This window comes from Podarcis tiliguerta (assembly GCF_965153285.1).
Source record: "Podarcis tiliguerta genome assembly, chromosome: 4".
Taxonomy (NCBI): domain Eukaryota; kingdom Metazoa; phylum Chordata; class Lepidosauria; order Squamata; family Lacertidae; genus Podarcis; species Podarcis tiliguerta.
The window spans coordinates 1,263,531-1,291,311 of record NC_139537.1 but is presented as its reverse complement, the minus strand read 5'-3'; the positions used below and the strand labels follow the sequence as shown (position 1 = coordinate 1,291,311).

The following is a 27,781-nucleotide window of genomic DNA, read 5'->3' as shown; positions in this document are numbered from 1 at the left end:
CCTTCCTTCCTTCCTTCCTTCCTTCCTTCTCTTCAGCATGCAAGTCGTCTTCCCCTGGACCCTGCGTTTGCTCCCTAACTTCGGGGACCTCCCCAGCCCCTCCCTCTCATTAGGAACCTCTCCAGCCCTGCCCTGTCATTAGGAACCTCTCCAGCCCTCTTTGCACAAGGTCAAGGAGGCTTTTTCCGAGCTGTGTGAACTGCTCTGTGACAAGCTCCACGTGGACCCCGTCAACGTCAAGGTGAGGCTGCTCCCCCGCCCCAAGGGGCTGCCTGGCGGGGGTGGGGGCGGGACTGGGGCTGCCGTGTGTGTGTCACTTTGGGTGGCTTACAGGACATAAAACATGGTAAGACATTAGACATTTCCTGTTACAGGGTTGCATTCTGATTTCAGTTAGTTTTTTATTTCCTTGACATCTGGTGGGAGGGCATTCCACAGGGCAGGGGCCACAACCGAGAAGGCCCTCTGCCTGCTTCTCTGTAACCTCACCTCTCACAGGTAGGGAACCACCAAAAGGGTTGCCTTCAAAGGTAGCCCCACATAGAGTGCATTGCAGTAGTCCAAGCGGGAGATAACCAGAGCATGCATCACTCTAGCAAGACAAGCTGGGGGTGGGGTCTCATCCTGAGGACCAGATGGAGCTGGTACAAAGCTGCCCTGGACACAGAATTCACCTGCACTTCCATGGACAGCTGTGAGTCCAAAATGACTTCCAAGGTGCGCACCTGGTCCTTCAGGGGCACAGTTGCCCCGTTTAGGACCAGGGAGTCCCCCACACCTGCCTGCCTCCTGTCCCCCCAAAACAGTACTTCTGTCTTGTCAGGATTCAGCCTCAGTCTGTTGAATCTGCTGTGGGATCTGTTGTGGGGAGAGGGTGTCCCACACATGGGCCCCCTGGCAGAAGGAGTCACCCCTCTTTTCTCTTCCAGCTCCTGTCGAAGTCCTCATCACCCCCCCACCCCCTTTGGACAGGAATTCACCCCTGCTTACCACCATGCCTTCCACAAACTGGTCAGGGTGGTGGCTCATGCGCTGGCCCCCCGGTCCCACTGAGACACCCCCCAGGGAGAAGCGGCCGCCTCCTTCTGCTCTCGCCACCCACCAGGTTTGGTGGGGGCCACCCCTTCCAGCCCCCATGGGATGCTTGACCCTCTAATAAATCCTCCCTCTGCAATCTGACCTGGCTTCCTGTGTCTTCTTCTCTGGGACGGAGGGAGGGGACAGGCCTGGGGGCGGGGGGGTTAGTTGGGGGGGCTTGGAAAGGGGGGGTCTTCTCTGTCACTCAAGAGGAATCATTAAGCACCAGTGGGGGGTTTTAGGGCGCTATGGCACTTTGCCCCCCCCCCCAAGCTGCAGTGCTTTTCAGAGCCAGAGCCCCTGCTGTGTCCCCAAATATTTTATCCCCAAAATTCCTGGCAAGGTCGTCCCCACCGATGCTCCCAGGGCCCCCCTGGTCTTATTGGTTGTCTGTTGCCCTCTCTGTTCTTCTTACTCCGGAGAAATTGGGGGGAGAGACTCAGAGGGGGATGCGGACCCTTCCCCTGCTCTGGATTCCATCCCTCTGAATAAGGGGTGGGGGTACCAACATGGCCACCCAGGGAGACCCCCAAGGGTCACTCCCCCCCCGCAATGCCCCTCCCTGCCTCTTTCCAGATGGGTGTCGGGGACGGAGCTGCCTCTTAATCGGCAGAGAGAGGGGGGTATTCATTTCCTTTCATTCATTTATTTGTTTATTAAATTTGTGGGGATGAAATTACGATATAAAAAACACAAAACGATATAAAAACACAAAACACATAATCAAATAAAAACAAATACAACCCAATAAACACCCCCGCCAACATATTTCACACCCATAATAACATCAAAGGAGTTTACCACCTTCATTGGAACATCAAACAAAGCGATCCAAAATAAAACGCCAGAGGGGCAGCGAACCCGGCAAGTCGCCCTTTGGGGGTCCCAGGCGGAGGTCTATGGGGTGAAAGGGGCAGGTCTCCCCTAACCTTCCGAGGGTATCGAAAGGGCACGACCCCCGCTCGTCCCTTAATTTATTTTGGGGGGTTTGTGATCCGGGATGGACATCCCTGTCTCCCAGACGAAGCAGAGGCGAGGTTCTCCCCCCGTCCCAGGCTTGGAAGCAGCCGCTCCCCCTGTGGCTTTTGTCCTTCTGACTGCCAGCCAGGTGTCCTCGGGCGCAGAGCAAGCGCCTTCCTGGCGCCCTCCGGCCATTCGCTGGCCCAGAAAGCTGCCTGGCTCCTTCAGCAAAGGATTTCAAACTGTCCCCGAAGAGCCCTGGCCAAGTCCCGTGGGGAGGGCGGGGAAGAGCTTCGAATGGGGACACAATTGGCAAGCGAAGAGGCACACGCCCCCGTGGAAGAGACCCTGATTTCTGCTGCAGGAGAAAAGCATCTCTTTGGGAAGACGCCTATTTCTGCTTTGCTTGAACGGGGCAAGGAGGGGAGGGAATCTTTTAAGTTATGGGGCTTTTTCGGGATCTGCGTCATCTCCCTTCCCCTGAAGCAAGGAATGCAAAGATTTCGGGAGGAGCGGACTTTCAATTTGCCTCTTTGCGATGGATTAGTTTTAGAAGTCAGGACTTTGCCTGAAAGAAGATGGAGAGCAACAACCTTGAGGGACTTTTGAGGGATGTTGACCACCCCTTGGGACTTCCTCCAGAGAAAGAAAAGCAGTAAAGAAGAAAAGAGGGGTGACAACTGGACCGACTGCCTGCTAAGCAGGAAGATTTAGGCGTTTACGGGGGAGGAAGGAGAGGAGACCAGGATTTTGTGGAGATTACATCAGCCCACCTCCTCGGAGCCTGAAGGTGGAAACAAGAGCAGCGAAAGGGACAGGAGGGACCACATTGTGCAGCATCTTGACGGCTTCTGAGACGCAAAAGAAGAGAAATGGATTCTGCATATTTCTTAATGAGCTGGTTGTATGTAGAATTGAGGAATAAATTTGGTGGAATGTGAAGGGTGGGTGGCGCTGGGAGATTGGCAGTGTTACAGGAGGGGATGTATATTATATATTTATACAAAGAACCCCTAGGGGTTTCATGTTCACCCTCTGCAGTCCGCGCTAGTGAGGCTGAGTTGCTGGTTATGGGGGCCAGAGTTTCAATGGCTTATCTCTTGAGGATAATTGAGTCAATTAAGGATAATTAAGTGTACTTTCAGATTATTACTATTATTATTATTTCACCATTTATCAACTGAGGGCCCTTGGAATGTCGGACAGGACTCTGCCCCAGGGAGCTCACATTCAGGTTTGACAGCGTGGGGAGAGAACAGCAGAGGGAGAGTTGGAAGCGACAGGGGTAGGAAGACAGGGAGGTTAAACAAGGGCAGGGATTGGGAGCCCAGTGCCTGCCAATGGGAAGCAGAGTCAGACCACATTCCAGAAGACCTCAGGTTCCCCATCCCTGTGCAAGAGCTGCGTTCAAAATATGGGCCCCAGGATCTGGACCTCAGGGTCTGGGGTAAACAATGGGGGTGGAGACGCCCCTGTGGGTATACAGGGCTGAGGCCTTTTAGGGCTTTCAAGGTCAACACCAAAACTTTGAATTGTGCTCAGCGATCTTAACAGCCACTCCCAGTAACCGGTCTAGCTGCCGCATTCTGGATTAGTTGCAGTTTCCGTATCACCTTCAAAGGTAGCCCCACATAGAGTGCATTGCAGTAGTCCAAGTGGGAGATACCTAGAGCATGCACCACTCTGGAAAGACAGTCAGGGAGGGTCTCATCCTGCGCACCTTAAAGGTGCATTGCAGTAGTCCAAGCGGGAGATAACCAGAGCATGGACCACTCTGGCCAGACAGTCTACTGAGGCGTTCCCAAAGTAAAGGAAGGATTGAACTCTGATTAATAAGAATACACACAGAGGCTTGAACCAGCAAGACTTTAGGAAGGGTGAGTATAATAATCTCTGTGTGTGTGTGTGCCTCCAGCCCCTGGCCCAGGTCGTTTTATTCACAAAAGAACTTTTTACAGAGTGTTCCTGTTTCCTGGCCCTAAGATTAACGTATCAGAAAAGCTACTTCAAAGAAGCTTGCCCACTATCTTTATTGCCCAGGATGCTTGCCTGGCAAAGCAACTGGGCTGTGTACGTGACTTGACAAGCAAGAGAGATGGGCAGTAGAGGAAATGGCCAGAGATGGAGAGGGTTGTGGGATTTGGTCAGAAATTATTGTCAATGAATCAAACCCAGTCAACACAATGCATTCATAGTGGACACAACGGCTTGATGCATATTTTATAATTCCTCATAGCAATCCCACCTGACCCCACACTCTGGATATTTGCAGTCCTACAGTAGGCAGGGAGGGCCTCATCTTGCGTACCAGATGGAGCTGGTAGACAGCTGCCCTGACACAGAATTGACCTGCACTTCTATGGACAGCTGTGAGTCCAAAATTACTCCCAGGGTGTGCACCTGGTCCTTCAGGGGCACAGTTACCCCATTCAGGATCAGGGAGTTCCCCATACCCACCTGCCCAAAGTCCACCCTAAACAGTGCTTCTGTCTTGTCAGGATTCAACCTCAATCTGTTGAATGCGTTGTGGGATCTGTTGTGGGGAGAGGGTGACCCACACATGGGCCCCCCGGCAGAAGGAGTCACCCTCTCTTTTCTCTTCTAGCACCAGGGCAAAGTCCTCATCACCCTCATCTTTGTCATCATCCTGCTACGCCTGCTTACCACCATGCTCACCCCTGCTTACCACCATGCCTTCCACAAGCTGGTTGGGGTGATGGCTCATGCGCTGGCCCGCCGGTCCCACTGAGACACCCCCAGGGAGAAGCGGCCAGCTCCTACTGATCTCACCACCCACCGGGTGTGGTGGGGGCCACCCCTTCTTGCCCCCATGTGATTCTTGACCCTCTAATAAATCCTCCCTCTGCAATATGACCTGGTTTCCAGTGTCCTCAATGTTCATGGCTGACTGATCCGCCCCCCATGTTCCAAGGGCCCCCCCCCATCTCGATGGTCATCTCCCCACCCTGTTGTGGTCTGTTGCCCTCACTCATCTTCCTACTCTAGAGAAATTGGGGGTGAGAGACTCAGAGGGGGATGCGGACCCTTCCCCTGCTCTGAAATCCATCCCTCTGAATAAGGGGTGGGGGTTCCAACATGGCCACCCAGGGAGACCCCCAAGGGCCACTCTCCCCCCGCAATGCCCCTCCCTGCCTCTTTCCAGGTGGGTGTCGGGGACGGAGCTGCCTCCAAATTGGCAGGGAGAGGGAGGAATTCATTTCGTTTTATCCATTTATTTGTTTCTTAAATTTGGGGGTTCACAGTGTGCAGTTACGATATAAAACCACAAAACACATAAACAAAACAAAATCAACCCAATAAACACCCCCGCCTACATATTTCACACCCATAATAAAATCAAAAGAATTTACCACCTTCATTGGAACATCAAACAAAGCGATCCAAAATAGAACGCCTTGGGGGCAGCGAACCCGGCAAGTCGCCCTTTGGGGGTCACAGGCGGAGGTCTATGGGGGGAAAGGGGCAGGTCTCCCCTAACCTTCCGAGGGTATCGAAAGGGCACGACCCCCGCTCGTCCCTTAATTTATTTTGGGGGTTTTGTGATCCGGGATGGACATCCCTGTCTCCCAGACGAAGCAGAGGCGAGGTTCTCCCCCCGTCCCAGGCTTGGAAGCAGCCGCTCCCCCTGTGGCTTTTGTCCTTCTGACTGCCAGCCAGGTGTCCTCGGGCGCAGGGCAAGCGCCTTCCTGGCGCCCTCCGGCCATTCGCTGGCCCAGAAAGCTGCCTGGCTCCTTCAGCAAAGGATTTCAACCCTCGCTGGGTCCAGGAATGAGAAGGGACTCGCTGCAGCATCCTACAGGCTAAGCCACCCACCCCAAACTCAATATTTTGAAATCACAAAGGAAGCTTAAGTATACAGAGGACATTTAGTGCAGCAAAGTGAACAAAACAATTATCTTTAATAATTATCTTCAAGAAAACATTGCTTAAGGAGGTCAACTTTAAAACAGAGCAGAGCAGGAAGCTTGGAGACTTTAGCGAGGCACGTAGGGACTGGCGGAGGAAGAGGGATGCGGGGGGAGCGCATCGCCCCCGGCAGTTGCATCCCGGGAGGGGGCCATCTCGGCAGACCCCCCCCCCGGGCCCGTGCTGGGCACTATGCTCCTGCAAGTGGCATGCCCTGCCCCCAGGACGCGCGCCGGACCCCCCACCTGCTCTCCGCCCCCCCCCCCGTGCCGGAGCATGAAGCTCCTCCACTGCACGGATGGGGGTGTCATAGAATGGTAGAGTCAGAAGGGGCCCCAGGGTCATCTAGTCCGACCCCCTGCAATGCAGGAATCTTTTGCCCAACGTGGGGCTCATGACCCTGAGATTAAGGGTCTCCTGCTCTACTTGCTCAGGTAGCAGGGGGGGGGGGCAGAATATGTGCTCCCCATATGCCAGTGTCTTTCTTCATAGTCCTCCTCAGTCCCTGCCCTGCTCCTGAGCCTCTGGCTTCTCTTTTTTATATATATAATATTTTATTAAGATTTTCACAAAATAACAAAGAAGAGAAACAGAAAAAAGAAAAAAAGAAAAAATTACCAGGAACTTTTTTTTGCAAAAAATGACAACAATTAAAAACAATTCCATCTTTCAAAACATATCTTACATTAGCTTTTTTCTCGGACTTCCCGACACCTCCCCCCTTTGTATTCCAGTTCAATTGTTTGTTCAGCAAATCCTTTCCCTCTTTACCTTTATCTTAATTTTGGTCTTAATATTTTAACTTTACCTTTCCCTCTATTAACATTCCATTTTTTCCTAGTCTTTCAAACATTATTTCTAAAAACCCCTTAGCCTCAATCCAACATCATTCCATCATTCCAAGTGTCGATTCAGAGACGCCATCTGTAGGAAGTGTTCCAGAAGGGGCCACATTGCTAAGGTCTGCCGATCGGCTCCATCTGACACCCCCCCGTCACCGACTCGCAAGTCCAAGTCTTCACTCCAGCCTGCCAAGGAAAGCTGTTTCGCCCTCACCAACTGCCACTGCCCGTCTGGAACCACGATTGGCCAAACCGACTCGCCTACGCGACGCAAGCTGAACGTCACGGTGCTCATTGAAGGAGCTCCATGTGACATGGAGATCGACTCCGGGTCTGCCCTGTCCATCGTGTCTTGGAGCACCATCAAAAGTCTGGTACCCAGAGTGTCCAAAAGGCAACTCGACTCTCACCGCGTACACCTAAGAGACTACCAGGGAAACGACATTCCCGTGGTAGGCATTGGCCGGTTCCGGATCGCCTTCAAGGATTTTTCGGGCCTGCTCCGGTTGGTGGTGGTCGAAGGTCAGCGGCCAAGCCTCCTAGGGCTAGACTGGTTTGATGCCCTTGGCCTGGAAGTCACCGGCATCAACTGCATCTCTAACGCAGAGACTGAGGGTCTGGTCAAAGACTTTGCCGACGGCACTTTGGGGCAATATACAGGTACGCCCTGTTAGGGTGTGAAACCTAAGACGCTGGCAAATTAGCAATGTCATGTGACTTTAAGTAGTCAAGCTCGTTAAGTTGTTAAGTTGCTCAGTATATAAAGAGTGTTTGTTTTCTCTGCCTGGGGGGCGTGCTGGACGTGAAGCAAAATGTGTGAAAGCTCCGGAGGTGTTATCTTTCTGCAATAAACCTGTCTTTGGAAAGACAGGCTTCCCTGTGTCGTTATTTTTTTTTTTTGCTGCTGAGACTTTGAAGCTTGTACTGCAACAAGAATCTCTGCACTGGACTTAATTAATGCTCTGCAAAGGAAGCTGTTGCTGGTGGCGCAGCGGAAGCGCTTACTGGACCAGTACACAGACTCTCTTACCCCCATCTCCTTTAGCCTTGATCCACAAGTCAAGCTAAAGCCACGCCGGGTTCCCTTTGCTCTCAAGGCTAAGGTGGACGAACAACTGGACAAGCTGATCGCCCAAGGAGTTTTGGAGCCGGTTGACCACGCCAAGTGGGAAACCCCCATCGTCACACCTGTCAAGCCAGACGAGTCGGTGAGAATCTGCGCTGACTACAAGTGCACAATCAACAAGGCACTTCAGCAGCACGCTTATCCAGTTCCTGTTGTCCAACACCTGCTGCATTCCCTGGGTGAAGGTAAGGTCTTCGCTAAGCTGGACCTTGCCCAGGCCTATCAACAACTGCCCGTCGATGATGCCACTGCTGAAGCCCAGACGATAGTCACCCACCGAGGGGCATTCCGTTGCCGCCGGTTGCAGTTCGGGGTGAGTGTGGCTCCTGGCATCTTCCAAAGCCTTATAGAGCATCTCCTGCAAGGGCTTCCGGGCGTGGTACCATATTTTGATGACGTCTTGGTGTCCGCAGACTCACACCAGCAGCTGTTCGAGTGCCTCCGTGCCGTGCTGACCAGGTTCCAAGAGGCCGGGTTCAAGGTAAAGAGGGAGAAGTGTCAGATTGCCGTTCCACAGGTAGAGTTCCTGGGCTATCTTATCGACGCCTCCGGCCTTCACCCGACCACATCCAAGATCCGCGCTATCCAGCAGGCTCCCATCCCAAAGAACAAGATGGAGTTGCAGGCGTTCCTGGGGCTGCTGAACTTTTATAACATGTTCCTGCCCCACAAAGCCACGGTGGCTGAGCCTCTTCACCGACTCCTCAGCACAAAGACGCCTTGGTCCTGGGGTCATCGGGAGATGGTGGCCTTCAACGCGGTCAAGGCTCTCCTTTCATTGGACAGTGTGCTGGTACAGTACAGTGAATCCAGGACGCTGGTCCTTGCCTGCGATGCCTCACCTTTTGGCATTGGCGCTGTCCTTAGTCACCGTTTTCCAGACGGAAGAGAAGCACCGCTCGCCTACTTTTCCAGGACGCTATCTCAGACGGAACGGAATTACAGCCAGCTCGACAAGGAGGCACTGGCACTTGTGGCTGGAGTGAAGAGGTTCCATGAATACCTCTATGGCAGAACTTTTGACCTCATCACTGACCACAAGCCGCACCTGGGCCTCCTTGCCGGTGATCGTCCAACTCCACCGGTCCTCTCACCACGCATGCTGTGATAGACTGTTTTCCTGGCTGCCTACCACTACTGGCTCGTCCATCACCCGGGGAAATCGATGGGCCATGCCAACACCCTCAGCCGTTGCCCTCTTCCAGCGTTTGTGGAAGACCCGGCTCCAGCTTCATCGCTCCTCCTGATTGAGGATCTTCCGGCAGTGCCTGTATCGGCTGCCACTGTGGCCTCCGCATCTGCCCAGGATCGCACCATCAGCCATGTGCTCAACTGGGTGTGGAGGGGGTGGCCACAAGGGCCTTTTGCATCGGAGATCCAGCCCTTCACAACCAGACAACATGAACTCTCGGCTCATCGCGGCTGTCTGCTGTGGGGAGACCGCGTCGTGATTCCCCAAAGACTCCGTCAACGCGTCCTGGAGGCTCTGCACGTTGGCCACCCAGGAATTGTCAAAATGAAGGCGTTGGCTCGGTGTTACGTCTGGTGGCCTAACATGGACGATGCCAACACTGCCTGGGTGTCCGCCTGTCAAGCGTGCCAAGAATCAAGGCCTGCACGACCGGCAGCTAAGGGACACACCTGGGAGACACCAAAGACACCCTGGTCGAGGGTGCACATCAATCTGGCCGGCCCCTTTCACGGCCGGACCTTTATGGTAGTGGTAGACACCTATTCCAAATGGCTGGAGGTGGCCCTGATGCCCTCTACCACTACCGAGGCCGTCATCCGGGTGCTGCGAGGCCTCTTTGCGATGCATGGGTGTCCTGATGTCCTTGTCTCCGACAACGGACCACAGTTCACGTCAGGCACTTTTGAGCGGTATCTTTTGGGACTGGGCATCCACCATGCCCTAACGGCACCATTTCATCCATCCAGCAACGGGCAAGCGGAGAGAATGGTGCGCTCGGCAAAAGAGGCACTGGCGCGCCTGGACCGGGGAGACTGGCACGGGCAGCTCGCCAAATACTTGTTCGTGCAACACATCACCCCTCATGCGGCCACAGGGTGGAGTCCTGCTGAACTGCTTATGGGCCGCCACCTCAGGTCACCGCTCGACCGGCTGCACCCGGACTTTGCCGTGGCTGAACCCCCAGGCTGTGCCAACGCACCACGGTCATTTGTTCCAGGAAACCAGGTCTTTGCCCGGAACTATGTGGGGGACATTCCTTGGGTGCCAGCCACAGTAGTGGGAGTCACTGGACCTCGCTCGTACCAGGTGGCACTCGAAGACGGACGCTTGTGGCACCGGCACATGGACCAGCTTAGGCACAGGGTTGGGGACTTGGACACTACCGTGGTGCCCCCAACTGCGCTCGTGGCTCCAGAAGAGACACTTACAGATGGCGAGGCTCCACCTACACCTCCCTCGCAAACTGCCAGCGTGGAGCCGAACCAAGCCGCTTCAGAGGGTCTGCCAGACTTACCACAGACTCAGACCACTCCACTTGCGGAGGCTCCATCCACAGCAGTGGATCCAGGGGATTTGAGTTCAACGCCACCTAGGGTCGCACCACAGCCTCAGCAAGAATTGGGTGGCCCCCCAGACTTGGCTACCAGTCCCCGGCAGTCTGGCAGAGTTTCCAAGCGCCCAACTTATTTAAAGGACTATGTTGTTGGACATGTATCACTGTTGGTCTAAGTATGGGAAATATAACCGATATGCTTTTGTGCATAATTGAACCATTACGTGTAGTGCTGTATATAAGGAAATCATTACGATTGTAACTAACGCCTTATCTCGGTGGGGAGGGGTGTTATGTACTGATGTTCTCACCCTGGGCCATGTAGCAGGAAACCCCCCCCCCATCATTCAGTTTGTACAGACTTCACACACACTCACACTCACACACTACATACGCTACACTTCTGTTATAAATTCATAGAAAATCAACCATACATCAGATTTGCACTGTTCCACTTTTATTCTACTCCATATTTCAAGGACTAGCTAAGGGGGGTGACCTGGTGACGGTCAGCCATAATCCCCTAAGCGAGCAGTCACATACCTGGCTACTGCACCTGGTGGGGCATGATAAGCGAGATAAGCATCCTGATGGGCTCAGGCTCATCTCATCATGGACACAATGGACTGCATACGGTTGTATATTCAGAGCAGACAGCAACAAAAGGACCATGGCCGGATTCCCCTCAGGGGGAAGGAAACTGCACCTTTTCTTTGTTATTCACAACTGGTTCATGGGAGGGGGAGAAAGGAGGAACCAGCCAGGTGACAGGACACTCAGGTTACCACCACAACTCCTCCCTCAACCCCTCCTTTCTGTAATGTATGCATGATGTTTCTGGGGGTGGGCTTGACCTAGAGGAGGGGAATTTCAAAAGTTTTTATAAGGTCTTGCACACCATTGTTCTGGGTCTTTTCCTCTCTGCTGCGAGTGAGGGGAACACCCTGCTGCAACAGTACAATAAAGGCCAAGCCTACAGGCTGCTGATTTGCTCCAATTTACTCTGGTTGGTGTCTTTACTTTTTGTCCAAGGGAGCCCTCGGATTTTTCCTGCAACAGCCAGCAGGGGGATACTGTAGATAGTTTTCACTCAGGTCCACGTCAGTTATTTTAGGCGGGAAACCCTGGGTTGTTGTTGCAACAATGTTGACAGCCGGCTCCCATAAAAGCAGGCCGGCTGAGCTGTTTGCTGTTCAGTCTGTCCAGCTGTGAATAAAGAGCTGCTCTGGAGAAATCACTGTGTCGTCTGCTATGTTCGCCCACAGCTTAACATAATTATCCTTAAGTGCCTCATATATCCTCAAGAGCCAAGCCATTGAAACTCTGTTTGCAATGCTTTCTTAGGCCCCGCTTCCTCCCAGACAACATCCACACCTTCCTCCCTAACCTGGCCTTGGACACGGCTGTCCGACCTCCGGCCCCCATAACCAGCAACTCAGCCTCACTAGCACGGACTGCAGAGGGTGAACATGAAACCCCTAGGGGGGTTTTGTATAAATATATAATATTCATCCCCTCCTCTGACACTGCCAATCTCCCAGCGCCACCCACCCTTCACATTCCACCAAATTTAATTCTACATACAACCAGCTCATTCTCCAGAGTAAGAAGAACAGAGAGGGCAAGAGACTAGGGTCAAACACCAAGAAATGGGTGGGGAGACAACCAATAACACCTGGGGGGGGGCACCTTGCCAGGAATTTTGGGGATAAAATATTTGGGGACACAGCAGGGGTCTCTGGCTCTGAAAAACACTGCAGCTTGGGGGGGGGGGGGCAAATGCCATAGCGGCCTAAAAACCCCCACTGGTGCTTAATGATTCCTCTTGAGTGACAGAGAAGACCCCCCCTTTCCACGCCCCCCCAACTAACCCCCCGCCCCCAGGCCTGTCCCCTCCCTCCGTCCCAGAGAAGAAGACACAGGAAGCCAGGTCAGATTGCAGAGGGAGGATTTATTAGAGGGTCAAGCGTCACATGGGGGCTGGAAGGGGTGGCCCCCACCAAACCTGGTGGGTGGCGAGAGCAGAAGGAGGTGGCCGCTTCTCCCTGGGGGTGTCTCAGTGGGACCGGGGGGCCAGCGCATGAACCACCACCCTGACCAGCTTGTGGAAGGCATGGTGGCAAGCAGAGGTGAAGTCCTGTCCCAAGGGGGTGGGGGGTGATGAGGACTTCGACAGGAGCTGGAAGAGAAAAGAGGGGGTGACTCCTTCTGCCAGGGGGCCCATATGTGGGTCACCCTCTCCCCACAACAGATCCCACAACGCATTCAACAGATTGAGGCTGAATCCTGACAAGACAGAAGCACTGCTTAGGGTGGACTGGGGGCAAGCAGGTGGGGTGGGGGGACTCCCTGGTCCTGAATGAAGTAACTGTGCCCCTGAAGGACCAGGTGCGCAGCCTGGGAGTCATTTTGGACTCGCAGCTGTCCATGGAGGCACAGGTCATTTCTGTTTCCAGGGCAGCTGTCTTCCAGCTCCATCTCGTCCACAGGATGAGATCCTACCTGCCCGCAGACTGTCTCACCAGAGTGATGCATGCTCTGGCTATCTCCCGCTTGGACTACTGCTATGCCCCCCATGTTGGGCTACCTTTGAAGGTGACGCAGAAACTGCAACTAATCCAGACTGTGGCAGCTAGACCGGTGACTGGGAGTGGCTGTTAAGATCGCTGAGCACAATTCAAAGTTTTGGTGTTGACCTTGAAAGCCCTAAAAGGCCTCAGCCCTGTATACCCACAGGGGCGTCTCCACCCCCATTGTTCTGCCCAGACTCAGAGGTCCAGCTCCCTTTTGGTGGTTCCCTCCCTGTGAGAGGTGAGGTTACAGGGAACCAGGCAGAGGGCCTTCTCGGTTGTGGCCCCCGCCCTGTGGAATGCCCTCCCACCAGATGTCAAGGAAATAAACAACTAACTGAAATCTGAAGGCAACCCTGTATCAGGAAATTTTTAATGTCTAATGTTTTATGTCCTGTGAGCCTCCCAGAGTGACACACACACACACACACGACACCTCCAGCCCCCCCCCCCCGCCAGGCAGCCCCTTGGGGCGGGGGAGCAGCCTCACCGTGACGTTGACAGGGTCCACGGGGAGCTTGTCGCAGAGCAGTTCACGCAGCTCGGAAAAAGCCTCCTTGACCTTGTGCAAAGAGGGCTGGAGAGGTTCCTAATGAGAGGGCAGGGCTGGAGAGGTTCCCGTAGGCAGCAAAGAGCCTCGTGCACCTGGGGTAGACCACCAGCAGGCTGCACAGAAGGAACAAAGGAAGGAAGGGAAAAGGGAGAGGCATGGATGGTTATTATCCAGGTGGAAAGAGGAGCTCCTGCCCAACCTGCTTAGAGAGGCAACCACCCCTGGCCTTACCTGCCAAGGGCATCCTGACCAATGACGGCCGCATCCATATTGATGATGATCTGCATCTCGGTCATGATGGCTGGCTGTGGGCTGGGAGCTTCTCTCGGCTGCTGAAGAAAACCTTCTGGGCTGAGCTGGAGCTCCTTCCAGGGCTGAAGCCTTTTATACCCTGGGCCAAAGCTCCTCCTCCCAGATTTACAGAAGCCGTCCTGGTTTCTGATTTGATCAAAGAATGCCGTGATTTTCCTTATGACATCCCTATTTTCCTCTGAGAAATCCTGGAGGGTATGGAGTAATGCCACGCCTGTGCCACGGAGACAAGCAAGTATAAAGGCTTTAGAAGACATCTGAAGGCAGTCCCAAAGGAGCGTCTCCACCCCCATCGCTCAGCCCAGACACTGAGGTCCTCCTCCTCCAGTGATTCAGTTACAGTGTACCAGGCAAAGGGCCTTCTTGGCAGTGGCTCCCTCCCTGCGGAAAGACATCAGATGTCAACCTGGGTGGCCTGAAAGACGGACTAGACACATTCATGGAGGAGAAGCTCTAATGGCTCCTAGTCCGGCTGGCTCTGCTCTCCCTCCAACATCAGAGGCAGCGATGCTTCTGAATCCCACTTGCAGGAAACGGGAGCAAGGGAGAGGCTCTGGGGCTCCAATCCTGCTTGCCCATTGGGGTCCATAGTTGGCCATTGGGAGAAGAGGATCCTGGACTCGATGGGTCCCCTTTGGCCTGACCCAGGAAGCTCTGACTTTTCTCATTCCCAGCCTTAAGGAACCTTGGGAAATGGAGTTCTGTGAGGGAGCACTAGGAATTTCCAAGAGAACTTTCAGCAGACATTCTAGACCTTCAAGTCCCCAGAATTCTGCAATACTTTGTTAAACTATTCTCATGCCAATAAAACTTGATTGTGTGTATTAGCCCAGACTGATTCAGGTGACCTTTTAAGGGGCGCAGAATCATCTGATAAACACCTGCCTGGGACCTCAATTTTTCTGGCTGTACGACTTCGGGTCACTTTAATAGTCAACATATCCTTCTTCGCTCCTGCTCCCTTTTGTACACCTGTTCTGCTTCAAAGCCCATATTTCGAATGAAGCTCTTGCTCAGGGATGGGGAACCTGAGGTCTTCCGGAATGTGGTCTGACTCTGCTTCCCATTGGCAGGCAGTGGGCTCCCAATCCCTGCCCTTCTTGAACCTCCCTGTCTTCCTACCTCTGTCGCTTCCAACTCTCCCTCTGCTGTTCTCTCCCCACGCTGTCAAACCTGAATGTGAGCTCCCTGGGGCAGAGTCCTGTCCTACATTCCAAGGGCCCTCAGTTGATAAATGGTGAAATAATAATCATCATCTGTAAGTGCAATTAATTATCCTCAATGGGCTCAATTATCCCCAAGCGATTGCAACTCTGTTTGCAATGCTTTCTTGGGCCCTGGTACAGATCAGGGCATGTGGCCAGGATTGCCCAGGGCCACCCCTGTCATTGGGAGTGAGGTGGCTGCTTCAGGGGCAGATGCTGGGCTGGAGGACACAGTGGTGAGGCATCGTAGGACAAACACAGCCTGCCACCCCCAAGCTGGCTTGCTGCCTTCAGGTGCAGGAGAGAACATTGTCCCATCTCCAGCACTGAAGAAAGAGATTCAGCTTCCAGCTGAATCACGGGAGCTGCAGTTTGTTAAGTATTGTGGCTCTTTGAGGGGGTCAACTACCCTTCCCAGCAGTCTTAGGGGGAAATCATGTGCTTTCAATGTACGTTGAGTCCAGAGCCTGAGAAGATTTGGGTTTCCCCATCCTTGCTGAGGGTGGGGACAAAACCCATCACCCTCATGCCCTGGCTGAGCACCATCAGTGACAGAGCACTGGGCTAAATGGAGCTTGGTCCAATCTGACAGGGCAGTTTCAAATTTCCCAGGAACTCGCCCTAAAGCCCTGCCAGAGGTATCTATTTCTCTGTGATGGGAGTTACCTGTGAGTAAAAGGGTAAAGGTAAAGGGACCCCTGACCATTAGGTCCAGTCGTGGCCGACTCTGGGGTTGTGGCGCTCATTTCGCTTTATTGGCCGAGGCAGCCGACATACAGCTTCAGGGTCATGTGGCCAGCATGACTAATCCGCTTCTGGCGAACCAGAGCAGTGCACGGAAACACTGTTTACCTTCCTGCCAGAGAGGTACCTATTTATCTACTTGCACTTTGACGTGCTTTCGAACTGCTGGGTTGGCAGGAGCAAGGACCGAGCAACAGGAGCTCACCCCGTCACGGGGATTTGAACCTCTGACCTTCTGATCAGCAAGTCCTAGGCTCTGTGGTTTAACACACAGCGCCACCCACATCCCAATATCTATGAGTAAGACCCATCAAATTCAAGAAGACACCCCTCTAGCTAGACACGCCGACCATTGCGCTCTTACTTGTTGCCCTTAAATCCCATTTATATTGGCCATGATTAACTTGGTTTTGCTGAGTTCTAAGCTCAACAAACTTAGTTTGGATTCCACTGTATGTTCTTATCTGTCAAATGGGAATAATAGGGACTTCCTTTGAAGGACTGTGCTAGATTATTCATTGCTAACCATCAGGCAGCATTTCTGGGCTTCTCAGAGGTGCCTAATACATTGCCCCCTTATGCTCCTGATGAACTTTGCAAGTTGCAGCGCCATTAAGAAAGGCCATGCTCGTCCGCCATGACAAGTGCTGCTAGAGAAAGCAGAGATGGAAGGGGGTGTCCTTTGCGGAGTCTGAAGGATTCACCCAGCACACACTTGAGCCCATGAAGAAGGAACACATGCCCCCCCCCCCAGACCGTGGCTGAATGCATTCCCAACAACCCAAAGGACAGGCTGTCCCCCAGACGGCACCCAGCAGACAACTGAGCAGATCTCCCACTGAAGGTTCATCCTTGCTACCAACCTTGGGGCGTGTAGTCGTGTAAAAGTGTCAGCGGTGTCTTGACAGAAATCTAAGCTCAAGAAACCTACGACACCCGAGGTTATTCAGTGCAAGGAGCGGAAGTGATTTGCAGGTGATTTAAGTTTCTGGTGTTGATGCAATCGTAATTCCTTAGCAAAAGCAAATCAAAACATTAGTGGAGTAACTGGTGCATTGCAAGGCAGAAAAGACCCTCAACGTTGATATGAAAAGCACTTGAGTGGGGCTTCTATGTCCTGTTGCTGCCTGGTTTATTGACTGACCAGTTCCCAGATGCAGGGCTGGGGAAAGTTCTGAACAAAACAAAACCAGAAACACTTTCCTGTGAGAAAACAGCACCAAAGGTCTTGTGCATGATCAGGGCCTGAAAGCTGCCCATCCATCAGCTGTCTTCCTCTTTTGGCAGAGGGAATTGCTAGCCTGATAGACGGCCCTCTTATCATAAGAGAAATGCTGGAGGGTATGTGATCCTGGCTGCTGAAGATGGCTGGAAGGTCCTTTGTCCTGTCAGCTGGATGAGCTGATCTGCAGAGCCAAGAGGGGCTCTCTGGGCCGTCTATAACTGAGGATCTGGGCTTGAGTTCCCCAACTGAAGCGGAAGGTAAGCCGGAGCAGTTGCTCTTTTGCTCAGCCTGTTAGATACATCAACAGTCAGTCTAGGAGCATTTAGGAAAAGATGCTGCGATTACTGAGACCCAGCATGTTGTTGTTGTTGTTTAGTCGTTCAGTCGTGTCCGACTCTTCGTGACCCCATGGACCAGAGCACGCCAGGCACTTCTGTCTTCCACTGCCACCCGCAGTTTGGTCAGATTCATGTTTGTAGCTTCGAGAACGCTGTCTAACCATCTCATCCTCTGTCGTCCCCTTCTCCTTGTGCCCTCCATCTTTCCCAACATCAGGGTCTTTTCCAGGGAGTCTTCTCTTCTCATGAGGTGGCCAAAGTATTGGAGCCTCAGCTTCACGATCTGTCCTTCCAGTGAGCACTCAGGGCTGATTTCCTTAAGAATGGATGCGTTTGATCTTCTTGCAGTCCATGGGACTCTCAAGAGTCTCCTCCAGCACCATAATTCAAAAGCGTCAATTCTTCGGCGATCAGCCTTCTTTATGGTCCAGCTCTCACTTCCATACATCACTACTGGGAAAACCATAGCTTTTACTATACGGACCTTTGTTGGCAAGGTGATGTCTCTACTTTTTAGAATGCTATCTAGGTTTCCCATTGCTTTCCTCCCAAGAAGCAGGCGTCTCTTAATTTCGTGGCTGCTGTCACCATCTGCAGTGATCATGGAACCCAAGAAAGTAAAATCTCTCACTGCTTCCATTTCCTCCCCTTCTATTTGCCAGGAGGTGATGGAACCAGTGGCCATGATCTTCGTTTTTTTGATGTTGAGCTTCAGACCATATTTTGCGCTCTCCTCTTTCACCCTCAATAAAAGGTTTTTTAATTCCTCCTCACTTTCTGCCATCAAGGTTGTGTCATCTGCATATCTGAGGTTGTTGATATTTCTTCCAGCAATCTTAATTCCGGCTAGGGATTCATCCAGCCCAGCCTTTCGCATGATGAATTCTGCATATAAGTTAAATAAGCAGGGAGACAAAATACAGCCTTGTCGTACTCCTTTCCCAATTTTGAACCAATCAGTTGTTCCATATCCAGTTCTAACTGTAGCTTCTTGTCCCACATAGAGATTTCTCAGGAGACAGATGAGGTGATCAGGCACTCCCATTTCTTTAAGAACTTGCCATAGTTTGCTGTGATCGACACAGTCAAAGGCTTTTGCATAGTCAATGAAGCAGAAGTAGATGTCTTTCTGGAACTCTCTAGCTTTCTCCATAATCCAGCGCATGTTTGCAATTTGGTCTCTGGTTCCCCTGCCTCTTCTAAATCCAGCTTGCACTTCTGGGAGTTCTCGGTCCACATACTGCTTGAGCCTTCCTTGAAGAATTTTAAGCATAACCTTGCTAGCGTGTGAAATGAGTGCAATTGTGCGGTAGTTGGAGCATTCTTTAGCACTGCCCTTCTTTGGGATTGGGATGTAGACTGACCTTCTCCAATCTTCTGGCCACTGCTGAGTTTTCCAAACTTGCTGGCATATTGAGTGTAGCACCTTAACAGCATCATCTTTTAAAATTTTAAATAGTTCAGCTGGAATGCCATCACTTCCACTGGCCTTGTTATTTGCAATGCTTTCTAAGGCCCATTTGACTTCACTCTCCAGGATGTCTGGCTCAAGGTCAGCAACCACACTACCTGGGGTGTACGAGACATCCATATCTTTCTGGTATAATTCCTCTGTGTATTCTTGCCACCTCTTCTTGATGTCTTCTGCTTCTGTTAGGTCCTTACCACTTTTGTCCTTTATTATGGTAATCTTTGAACGAAATGTTCCTTTCATATCTCCAATTTTCTTGAACAGATCTCTGGTTCTTCCCATTCTGTTGTTTTCCTCTATTTCTTTGCATTGCTCATTTAAGAAGGCCTTCTTGTCTCTCCTTGCTATTTTTTGGAATTCTGCATTCAATTTCCTGTATCTTTCTCTATCTCCCTCGCATTTTGCTTGCCTTCTCTCCTCCGCTATTTGTAAGGCCTCATTGGACAACCACTTTGCTTTCTTGCATTTCCTTTTCATTGGGATGGTTTTCGTTGCTGCCTCCTGTATAATGTTTCGAGCCTCCATCCATAGTTCTTCAGGCACTCTGTCCAGCAATTCTAAATCCTTAAACCTGTTCCTCACTTCCACTGCGTATTCATAGGGGATTTGGTTTAGATTGTATCTTACCGGCCCAGTGGTTTTTCCTACTTTCTTCAGTTTAAGCTTGAATTTTGCTATAAGAAGCTGATGATCTGAGCCACAGTCAGCTCCAGGTCTTGTTTTTGCTGACTGTATAGAGCTTCTCCATCTTTGGCTGCAGAGAATATAATCAATCTGATTTCGATGCTGCCCATCTGGTGATGTCCATGTGTAGAGACCCAGCATAGGTTTCCCCAAAATAAGTCCGCCAGACCGATCTGATTGATATTTTCTCTTTTCTAGACGGAGTTACAAACTTGGTGGATCAGGGGAATGCTGTGGACATAGTGTATCTTGAATTCAGTGAGGCTTTTGACAAAATCCCCCATGATATTCTAGCGAGGAAGCTGTTGAAATGGAGATTGAACAAGGTAACGATTTGGTGGATTGGTAGATGGTTGACTGACCGGACCCAAATGGGACTCCTTCATGGTTCCTCATCAACCTGGGGAGAAGTGATAAGTGCTGTGCGCAGTGTGCTGTCCTGGGTCTGTTGTTGTTTGACGTCTTTATAAAGGACTTGGATGAAGGAATTGAGGGGATGCTCATCCAATTTGCAGATGACACCAAACTGGGAATGGTAGCTAGTGCCGCAGAAAACACATATCGGGATTCAAAATGACCTTAACGGTCAACCAAAAACTCTTTGGGATTAGAGGATTAGAGGAATAGAGGAATAGACTTTTCGTTGGAGACTGAATGATAATTTATTAGATGATCAAGAAATATATGAAAAAGCACAAAAGACTTGAAAAGACTATTTTATGCATAATTGGAATGGAGAAATAAAAATCAATGTAATGTGGGGGAGACCTGGCTTACTAGCAGTAAGCTCAACACTGTGATGCAGCTGCAAAAAAAGGGAATGCTATTCTAGTCTGCTTCCACAGAAGTCTAGTGTGTAGATCCAGGGAAGTCATAGTCCTTCTCTCTTCTGCCTTGGTCAGACCACACCTGGAAACGGTGTCCACTTCTGGGCACCACAGTTTAAGAAGGATGTGGAGAGGCTGGAAGGTGTGCAGAGGAGGGAGACCAGGGTGATCAAGGGTCTGGAAGGCAAGCCGTATGAGGAGCGGTTGAAGGAGCTGGGTATGTTAAGCCTGGAGAAGAGGAGACTGAGAGGAGATATGAGAGCCATCTCCAAATATCTCAAGGGTTGTCCCATGGAGGAGGGAGCCTGCCTGTTTTCTCCTGCTCTGGAGGGCAGGACACAAATCAAAGGCTTCAAGATGCAAGAAAGGAGATTCCGGCTGATCATTCGGAAAAGCTCTCTGACAGTAAGAACAGTTCAGCAGTGCAACAGACTCCCACAAGCGGAGGTGGACTCTCCTTCCTTGGAGGTTTTGAAGCATAGTTTGGATAGCCAACTGCCAGGGATGCTTCAGCTGAGATTCCTGCTTTGCAAGGGGCTGGACTAGATGACCCCTGGAGTCCCTTACAGGTCTACGATTAAGTTTCTGGATCTCTTGGCTCTTGCAAAGCCAACCTGCTCTGCTAGTAACTTGGCACGTGGGACTCAGTGCAAGGACGGCTGTCGTAACTTGTGTGTTGCGCAAACACTGTGGGCGGCATGGCGTTGGCACCAGGCTGGGGAGTGGGCTGAAACAGTCGATTGGGCAGCGGTCCCTCTTAATGGATGCCACGTGGCTGTTGCATCAAAGTGCCGGCTGCCCTGACATCCCTCTCCGTCTGGTGGAAATAGGGACATCCTATTCCATAAGAGAATATAATTCATGCCCTGCTGGACTGGGTTTCCGCAGCCACTCTCGGCGGCTTCCAACATATACAAAAACACAATAAAGCATTCAAAAACTTCCCTTTCCAGGGCTGCCTTCAGATGTCTTCTAAAGGTCGTATAGTTGCTTATTTCCTTGGCTCAGGGGTTGCATAACTCCATACCCTCCAACATTTCCCCGATGAAAACAGGAATATCCTAAGGGAAAGTGGGACATTCCGGGATCAAATCAGAAACTGGGGAATAGGGAGGCTTGCAGGGCCTGCCTTGAATGTCATGCTTAGAACTAGGAGTAGCCTCTCGTTTATCAATCCTCATTGTGTCCTAGTAATCTGTGAAGGAGTTTGGGATATGGGTCTTCTTGTCCCAATTAATCCTCACGAAGACCCTGGGAGGTGGGCCAGGCCAAAAAGAGGCGAGCTTTTGGGCAGGGGTTCGAGCGCAAGTCTCCTTGGCCCTTTATCCTGCACCCGACAACAGCTGCCTCTCCTTCAACACTCCCCAAGTCCATGGCAATATTGGGCTGCTTCTGTTTTCAATGTGCATTTTGCGTTTTCATGTTGTGATTTTATCCTGTGAACCTCCTGAGACCTGTGGGTATAGGGTGCCCTACCAATTTGAATGATGATGATGATGATGATGATGCCGTCCTATCATGGCTCCTTGTAGCTGCCTCTTCTCTCCACTCAGAGCTCCCCTTGCTTTCTTCACAGGGCTGGAACAGGAGCTGCTCAGGCATCCCTTTCTGCAAGGCTGTGGTGCACGGTCCCTGCTCCGGGGTCCTGATCCTGCAGCCCCTTCTCTTCTCTTGAGAGCCAGTGTGGTGTAGTGGTTAAGAGCTGTAGTCTCGTAATCTGGGGAACAGGGTTCGCGTCTCCGCTCCTTTCCATCAAGTTAATCATGTTAATCATGGCCAATATAAATGGGACTTAAGGGCAACAAGTAACAGCGCAGTTCTCGACGTGTCTAGCTAGAGGGGTGTCTTCTTGAATTTGATGGGTCTTACTCACAGGTAACTCACATCACAGAGAAATAGATACCTCTGGCAGTGCTTTAGGGCGAGTTCCTGGGAAATTTGAAACTGCCCTGTCAGATTGGACCAAGCTCCATTTAGCCCAGTGCTCTGTCACTGATGGTGGTCAGCCAGGGCATGAGGGTGATGGGTTTTGTCCCCACCCTCAGCAAGGATGGGGAAACCCAAATCTTCTCAGGCTCTGGACTAAACGTACAGTGAAACCAAAGACTTCTGGGAAGGGTAGTTGACCCCCTCATAGAGCCATAATACTTAACAAACTGAAGCTCCCATGATTCAGCTGGAAGCTGAATCTCTTTCTTCAGTGCTGGAGATGGGACAATGTTCTCTCCTGCACCTGAAGGCAGCAAGCCAGCTTGGGGGTGGCAGGCTGTGTTTGTCCTACGATGCCTCACCACTGTGTCCTCCAGCCCAGCATCTGCCCCTGAAGCAGCCACCTCACTCCCAATGACAGGGGTGGCCCTGGGCAATCCTGGCCACATGCCCTGATCTGTACCAGGGCCCAAGAAAGCATTGCAAACAGAGTTGCAATCGCTTGAGGATAATTGAGCCCATTGAGGATAATTAATTGCACTTACAGATGATGATTATTACTTCACCATTTATCAATTGAGGGCCCTTGGAATGTAGGACAGGACTCTGCCCCAGGGAGCTCACATTCAGGTTTGACAGCGTGGGGAGAGAACAGCAGAGGGAGAGTGGGAAGCGACAGGGGTAGGAAGACAGGGAGGTTAAACAAGGGCAGGGATTGGGAGCCCACTGCCTGCCAATGGGAAGCAGAGTCAGACCACATTCCGGAAGACCTCAGGTTCCCCATCCCTGAGCAAGAGCTTCACTCAGAATATGGGCTTTGAAGCATAACAGGTGTACAAAAGGGGGCAGAAATGACGAAAGAATTGAAGACTTCTAAAGTGACCCAAAGTTTCAAGAAGTGGCAGAGAGATATCTCTAAATTTGTCTGGCAGGGCAAGAAGCCTCGAAAAAAATTTAAGATATTAACAGATGCTAAAGAAAGAGGTGGACTTGCCCTGCCAGACCTTAAACTTTATTATGAATCAGCCACTTTTTGTTGGCTGAAAGAATGGATGCTTCTTGAAAACACTGATGTTCTGGATGTTTCAATAATGTATTTGGTTGGCATGCATATCTGTGGTATGATAAGGTCAAGGTCCATAGGGCCTTCAAGAACCATATTGTTAAGAAAGCACTGTTTAATGTTTGGATAAGGTACAAAGATTTGCTAGAAAGTAAAACCCCAAGATGGTTGTCACCAATGGAAGCGAAAGCTTTGAAAAAACTCGATATGGAGGCCAAGTGGCTGAAATATTGTGAAATTTTGGAGCAAGAGGGAGACAGACTAAAATTGCAGAGCTTTGAACAATTAAAAAATAAAGTGAGAGATTGGCTCCATTATTATCAAATAATGGAGGCATATAAATTGGACAGGAAATCAGGCTTCCAGGTGGAAAAATCAAAGTTGGAAACAGAATTGTTAGAACCCAAAGTTAAAAAAATTGTCAAGAATGTATAACTTGCTGTTGAAATGGAATACTCAATATGAAATGGTGAAATCGGTTATGATCAAATGGGCACAGGATGTTGGACATAACAATATGATGGTTGCCTGGGAACAGTTATCGAACACCAATATGAAATTTATGGCATGCAATGCCTTAAAGGAGAATTTAATGAAAATGATTTACAGGTGGTACTTAACACCAGTCAAGCTTGCAAAAATCTATCATTTGCCCAACAATAAATGCTGGAAATGTAAAGAAGTGGAAGGTACTTTATTTCATCTTTGGTGGACGTGCCCAAGGATTAAGACCTTCTGGGAAATGATATATAATGAAATGAAAAAGGTATTTAAATATACCTTTCTGAAGAAACCAGAGGCCTTTCTCCTGGGCATGGTCGGCCAATTGGTGTTAAAGAAAGATAGAACCTTTTTCATCGCAAAGTATTGGAAGACACAAGAGCTACCGACCCGGGAAGAATGGCAGATGAAACTGATGGACTATATGGAAATGGCAGAAATGACTGGCAGAATCCGAGACCAGGGAGAAGAGTCGACGGAGGAAGATTGGAAAAAAATTAAAGCATATTTACAGAAATATTGCAAAATTAATGAATGTTAGATAAATATTGGAAGGAAATTATAAGGTTTTAGCAGAAGTGTTATTAAGAATTATATGAGCATTAAGTGCTAATGTGTTAAATTGGGAAATGGAAAGTTAAATTATGTTATGATAAACTACAGACTAAATTGAAGAAGAGGGAAAGGATTTGTTGAATTAGATAATTTGAACCAGAATACAAAAAAGGGAGGTGTGAGGAAGTCAAGGAAATAAGATAATGAAAGATCTGGATACAAAAATTTGGATTTGTGTTTTTATGTTTTGTTTTTTCTTATGTTGTATTGTTGCATTTGTTCTTTTTTTACTTCTTTTGTTGTTGATGTATTGTTTGTTGAATGTGTGTATTGTTTTGCCTTTACTGTTTTTCTTTTATAAGTATAAAATATCTAATAAATTTCTATTAAAAAAAAATAAAGTGACCCAAAGTCCTACAGGAAGAAAAGGTCAGGTCCCAGGCAGGCGTTTCTCAGGAGAAAGATGATTCTGCGCCCCTTGAAATGTCCCCTGAATCACTCAAGGCAAATATACACATGGGATTCAGAAGCATCGCTGCCTCTGAGGTTGGAGGGAGAGCAGAGCCAGCCGGACTAGGAGCCATTAGAGCTTCTCCTCCACGAATCTGTCTAGTCTGTCTTTCAGGCCACCCAGGTTGACATCTGACGTCTTTCCACAGGGAGGGAGCCACTGCCAAGAAGGCCCTTTGCCTGGTACCCTGTAGCTGAATCACCGGAGGAGGAGGACCTCAATGTCCAGGCCGAGCGATGGGGGTGGAGACGCTCCTTTGGGGCTGCCTTCAGATGTCTTCTAAAGCCTTTATACTTGCTTGTCTCCGTGGCACAGGGGTGGCATTACTCCATACCCTCCAGGATTTCTCAGGGGAAAATAGGCATGTCATAAGGAAAATCACGGCATTCTTTGATCAAATCAGAAACCAGGACAGCTTCTGTAAATCTGGGAGGAGGAGCTTTGGGGCAGGGTATAAAAGGCTCCAGTCCTGGAAGAAGCTCCAGCTCAGCCTAGAAGGTTTTCTTCAGCAGCCGAGAGAAGCTCACAGCCCACAGCCAGCCATCATGGCAACCGTCATGATGACAATCGACGTGGCCGCCTTGCTTGAGAATATCCTTGCCGAGTAAGTCCAGGGGTTGTCTCCTCTCTAGGCAGGTTGGGCAGAAACTCCTCTTTCCACCTGGATAATAACCATCCATGCCTCTCTTTTTATCCTTCCTTCCTTCCTTCCTTCCTTCCTTCCTTCCTTCCTTCCTTCCTTCTCTTCAGCATGCATATCGTCTTCCCCTGGACCGAGCGTTTGCTCCCTAACTTGGGGGACCTCTCCAGCCCCTCCCTCTCATTAGGAACCTCTCCAGCCCTCTTTGCACAAGGTCAAGGAGGCTTTTTCCGAGCTGCGTGAACTGCTCTGCGACAAGCTCCACGTGGACCCTGCCAACGTCACGGTGAGGCTGCTCCCCTGCCCCAAGGGGCTGCCTGGCGGGGGGGGGGACTGGGGGTGCCGTGTGTGTGTGTGTGTGTGTCACTCTGGGTGGCTCACAGGACATAAAACATTAGACATTAAAAATTTCCTGCTACAGGGCTGCCTTCAGATTTCAGTTAGTTGTTTATTTCCTTGACATCTGGTGGGAGGGCATTCCACAGGGCGGGCGCCACAACCGAGAAGGCCCTCTGCCTGGTTCCCTGTAACCTCACCTCTCACAGTGAGGGAACTGCCAAAAGGGAGCTGGACCTCAGAGTCTGGGCTGAAAAATGGGGGTGGAGACCCTCCTTTGGGTATACAGGGCTGAGGCCTTTTAGGGCTTTCAAGGTCAACACCAAAACTTTGTATTGTGCTCAGCGATCTTAACAGCCACTCCCAGTCACCGGTCTAGCTGCCGCATTCTGGATTAGTTGTAGTTTCCGCGTCACCTTCAAAGGTAGCCCCACATAGAGTGCATTGCAGTAGTCCAAACGGGAGATAATGAGAGCATGCACCACTCTGTTCAAACAGTCTGCGGGCAGGTAGGGTCTCATCCTGTGGACCAGATGGAGCTGGGAGACAGCTGCCATGGAAACAGAAATGAACTGTGCCTCCATGGACAGCTGTCAGTCCAAAATGACTCCCAGGCTGCGCACTTGGTCCTTCAGGGGCACAGTTACCACATTCAGGACCAGGGAGTCCCCCACACCCGCCTGCCTCCTGTCCCCCCAAAACAGTACTTCTGTCTTGTCAGGATTCAGCCTCAGTCTGTTGAATCTGCTGTGGGATCTGTTGTGGGGAGAGGGTGTCCCACACATGGGCCCCCTGGCAGAAGGAGTCACCCCCTCTTTTCTCTTGCAGCTCATGGGCGAGGTCCTCATCACCCTTCTGCTAGCCCTCCCCCCCTTGGACAGGAATTCACCCCTGCTTGCCACCATGCCTTCCACAAGCTGGTCAGGGTGGTGGCTCATGCGCTGGCCTGCCGGTCCCACTGAGACACCCCCAGGGAGAAGCGGCCGTCTCCTTCTGCTCTCGCCACCCACCAGGTTTGGTGGGGGCCACCCCTTCTTGCCCCCATGTGATGCTTGACCCTCTAATAAATCCTCCCTCTGCAATCTGACCTGGTTTCCTGTGTCTCCTTCTTTGGGACGGAGGGAGGGGACAGGCCTGGGGGTGGGGGCTTAGTTGGGGGGCGTGGAAAGGGGGGTCTGTCACTCAAGAGGAATCATTAAGCACCAGTGGGGGGTTTTAGGGCGCTATGGCATTTTGCCGCCCCAGCTGCAGTGCTTTTCAGAGCCAGAGACCCCTGCTGTGTCCCCAAATATTTTATCCCCAAAATTCCTGGCAAGATTCCCCCCCCCATGCTCCCAGGACCCCCCCCCCGGTCTTATTGGTTGTCTCCCCACCCATTTCTTGGTGTTTGACCCTAGTCTGTTGCCCTCTCTGTTCTTCCTACTGTGGAGAAATTGGGGGGGGAGAGACTCAGAGGGGTATGCGGACCCTTCCCCTGCTCTGGATTCCATCCCTCTGAATAAGGGGTGGGGGTACCAACAGGGGCCACCCAGGGAGACCCCCAAGGGCCACTACCCCCCCCCCGCAATGCCCCTCCCTGCCTCTTTCCAGGTGGGTGTCGGGGACGGAGCTGCCTCCGAATCGGCAGGGAGAGGCGGGAATTCATTTCGATTTATCCATTGTTTTGTTTATTAAATTTGTGGGTTCACAGGATGAAATTACGACACATAGTCAAATAAAAACAAATACAACCCAATAAACACCCCCGCCTGCATATTTCACACCCATAATAACATCAAAAGAATTTACCACCTTCATTGGAACATCAAACAAAGCGATCCAAAATAAAACGCCAGAGGGGCAGCGAACCCGGCAAGTCGC

General features: G+C 51.0%; 1 protein-coding gene and 2 long non-coding RNA genes across 6 annotated transcripts in view; 2 read left to right on the top strand and 1 right to left on the bottom strand.

Annotated features, from left to right (window-relative positions):
• The first annotated feature begins 101 nt into the window (after positions 1 to 101).
• On the top strand, positions 102 to 27,008 carry LOC310675875. The gene is made up of 2 exons (XR_014510271.1): positions 102 to 241; positions 26,750 to 27,008. It is a non-coding gene; the product is annotated as an uncharacterized lncRNA (long non-coding RNA).
• The window catches only part of LOC310675813 (uncharacterized protein), a 52,703-nt gene continuing 38,443 nt past the window's right edge, over positions 13,522 to 27,781 (bottom strand). For 2 of the 4 annotated variants that reach the window (XR_014510207.1, XR_014510208.1), the window contains exons 2-3: positions 13,812 to 14,273; positions 13,522 to 13,693 (exon numbers count right to left, since the gene is read on the bottom strand). Coding sequence is in view for 1 of the 4 variants with exons in the window: in XM_083436926.1 (XP_083293052.1) it covers positions 13,561 to 13,693; positions 13,812 to 14,106; positions 14,417 to 14,471 (483 nt within the window). In the remaining 3 variants the exon portion in view is untranslated. Of the gene's footprint in view, positions 13,694 to 13,811; positions 14,274 to 14,416; positions 14,617 to 27,781 lie in introns of those variants that run through there. The other 2 variants (XM_083436926.1, XR_014510209.1) reach the window with 2 other exon arrangements.
• On the top strand, positions 17,133 to 25,787 carry LOC310675847. The gene is made up of 3 exons (XR_014510234.1): positions 17,133 to 17,323; positions 25,094 to 25,549; positions 25,696 to 25,787. It is a non-coding gene; the product is annotated as an uncharacterized lncRNA (long non-coding RNA).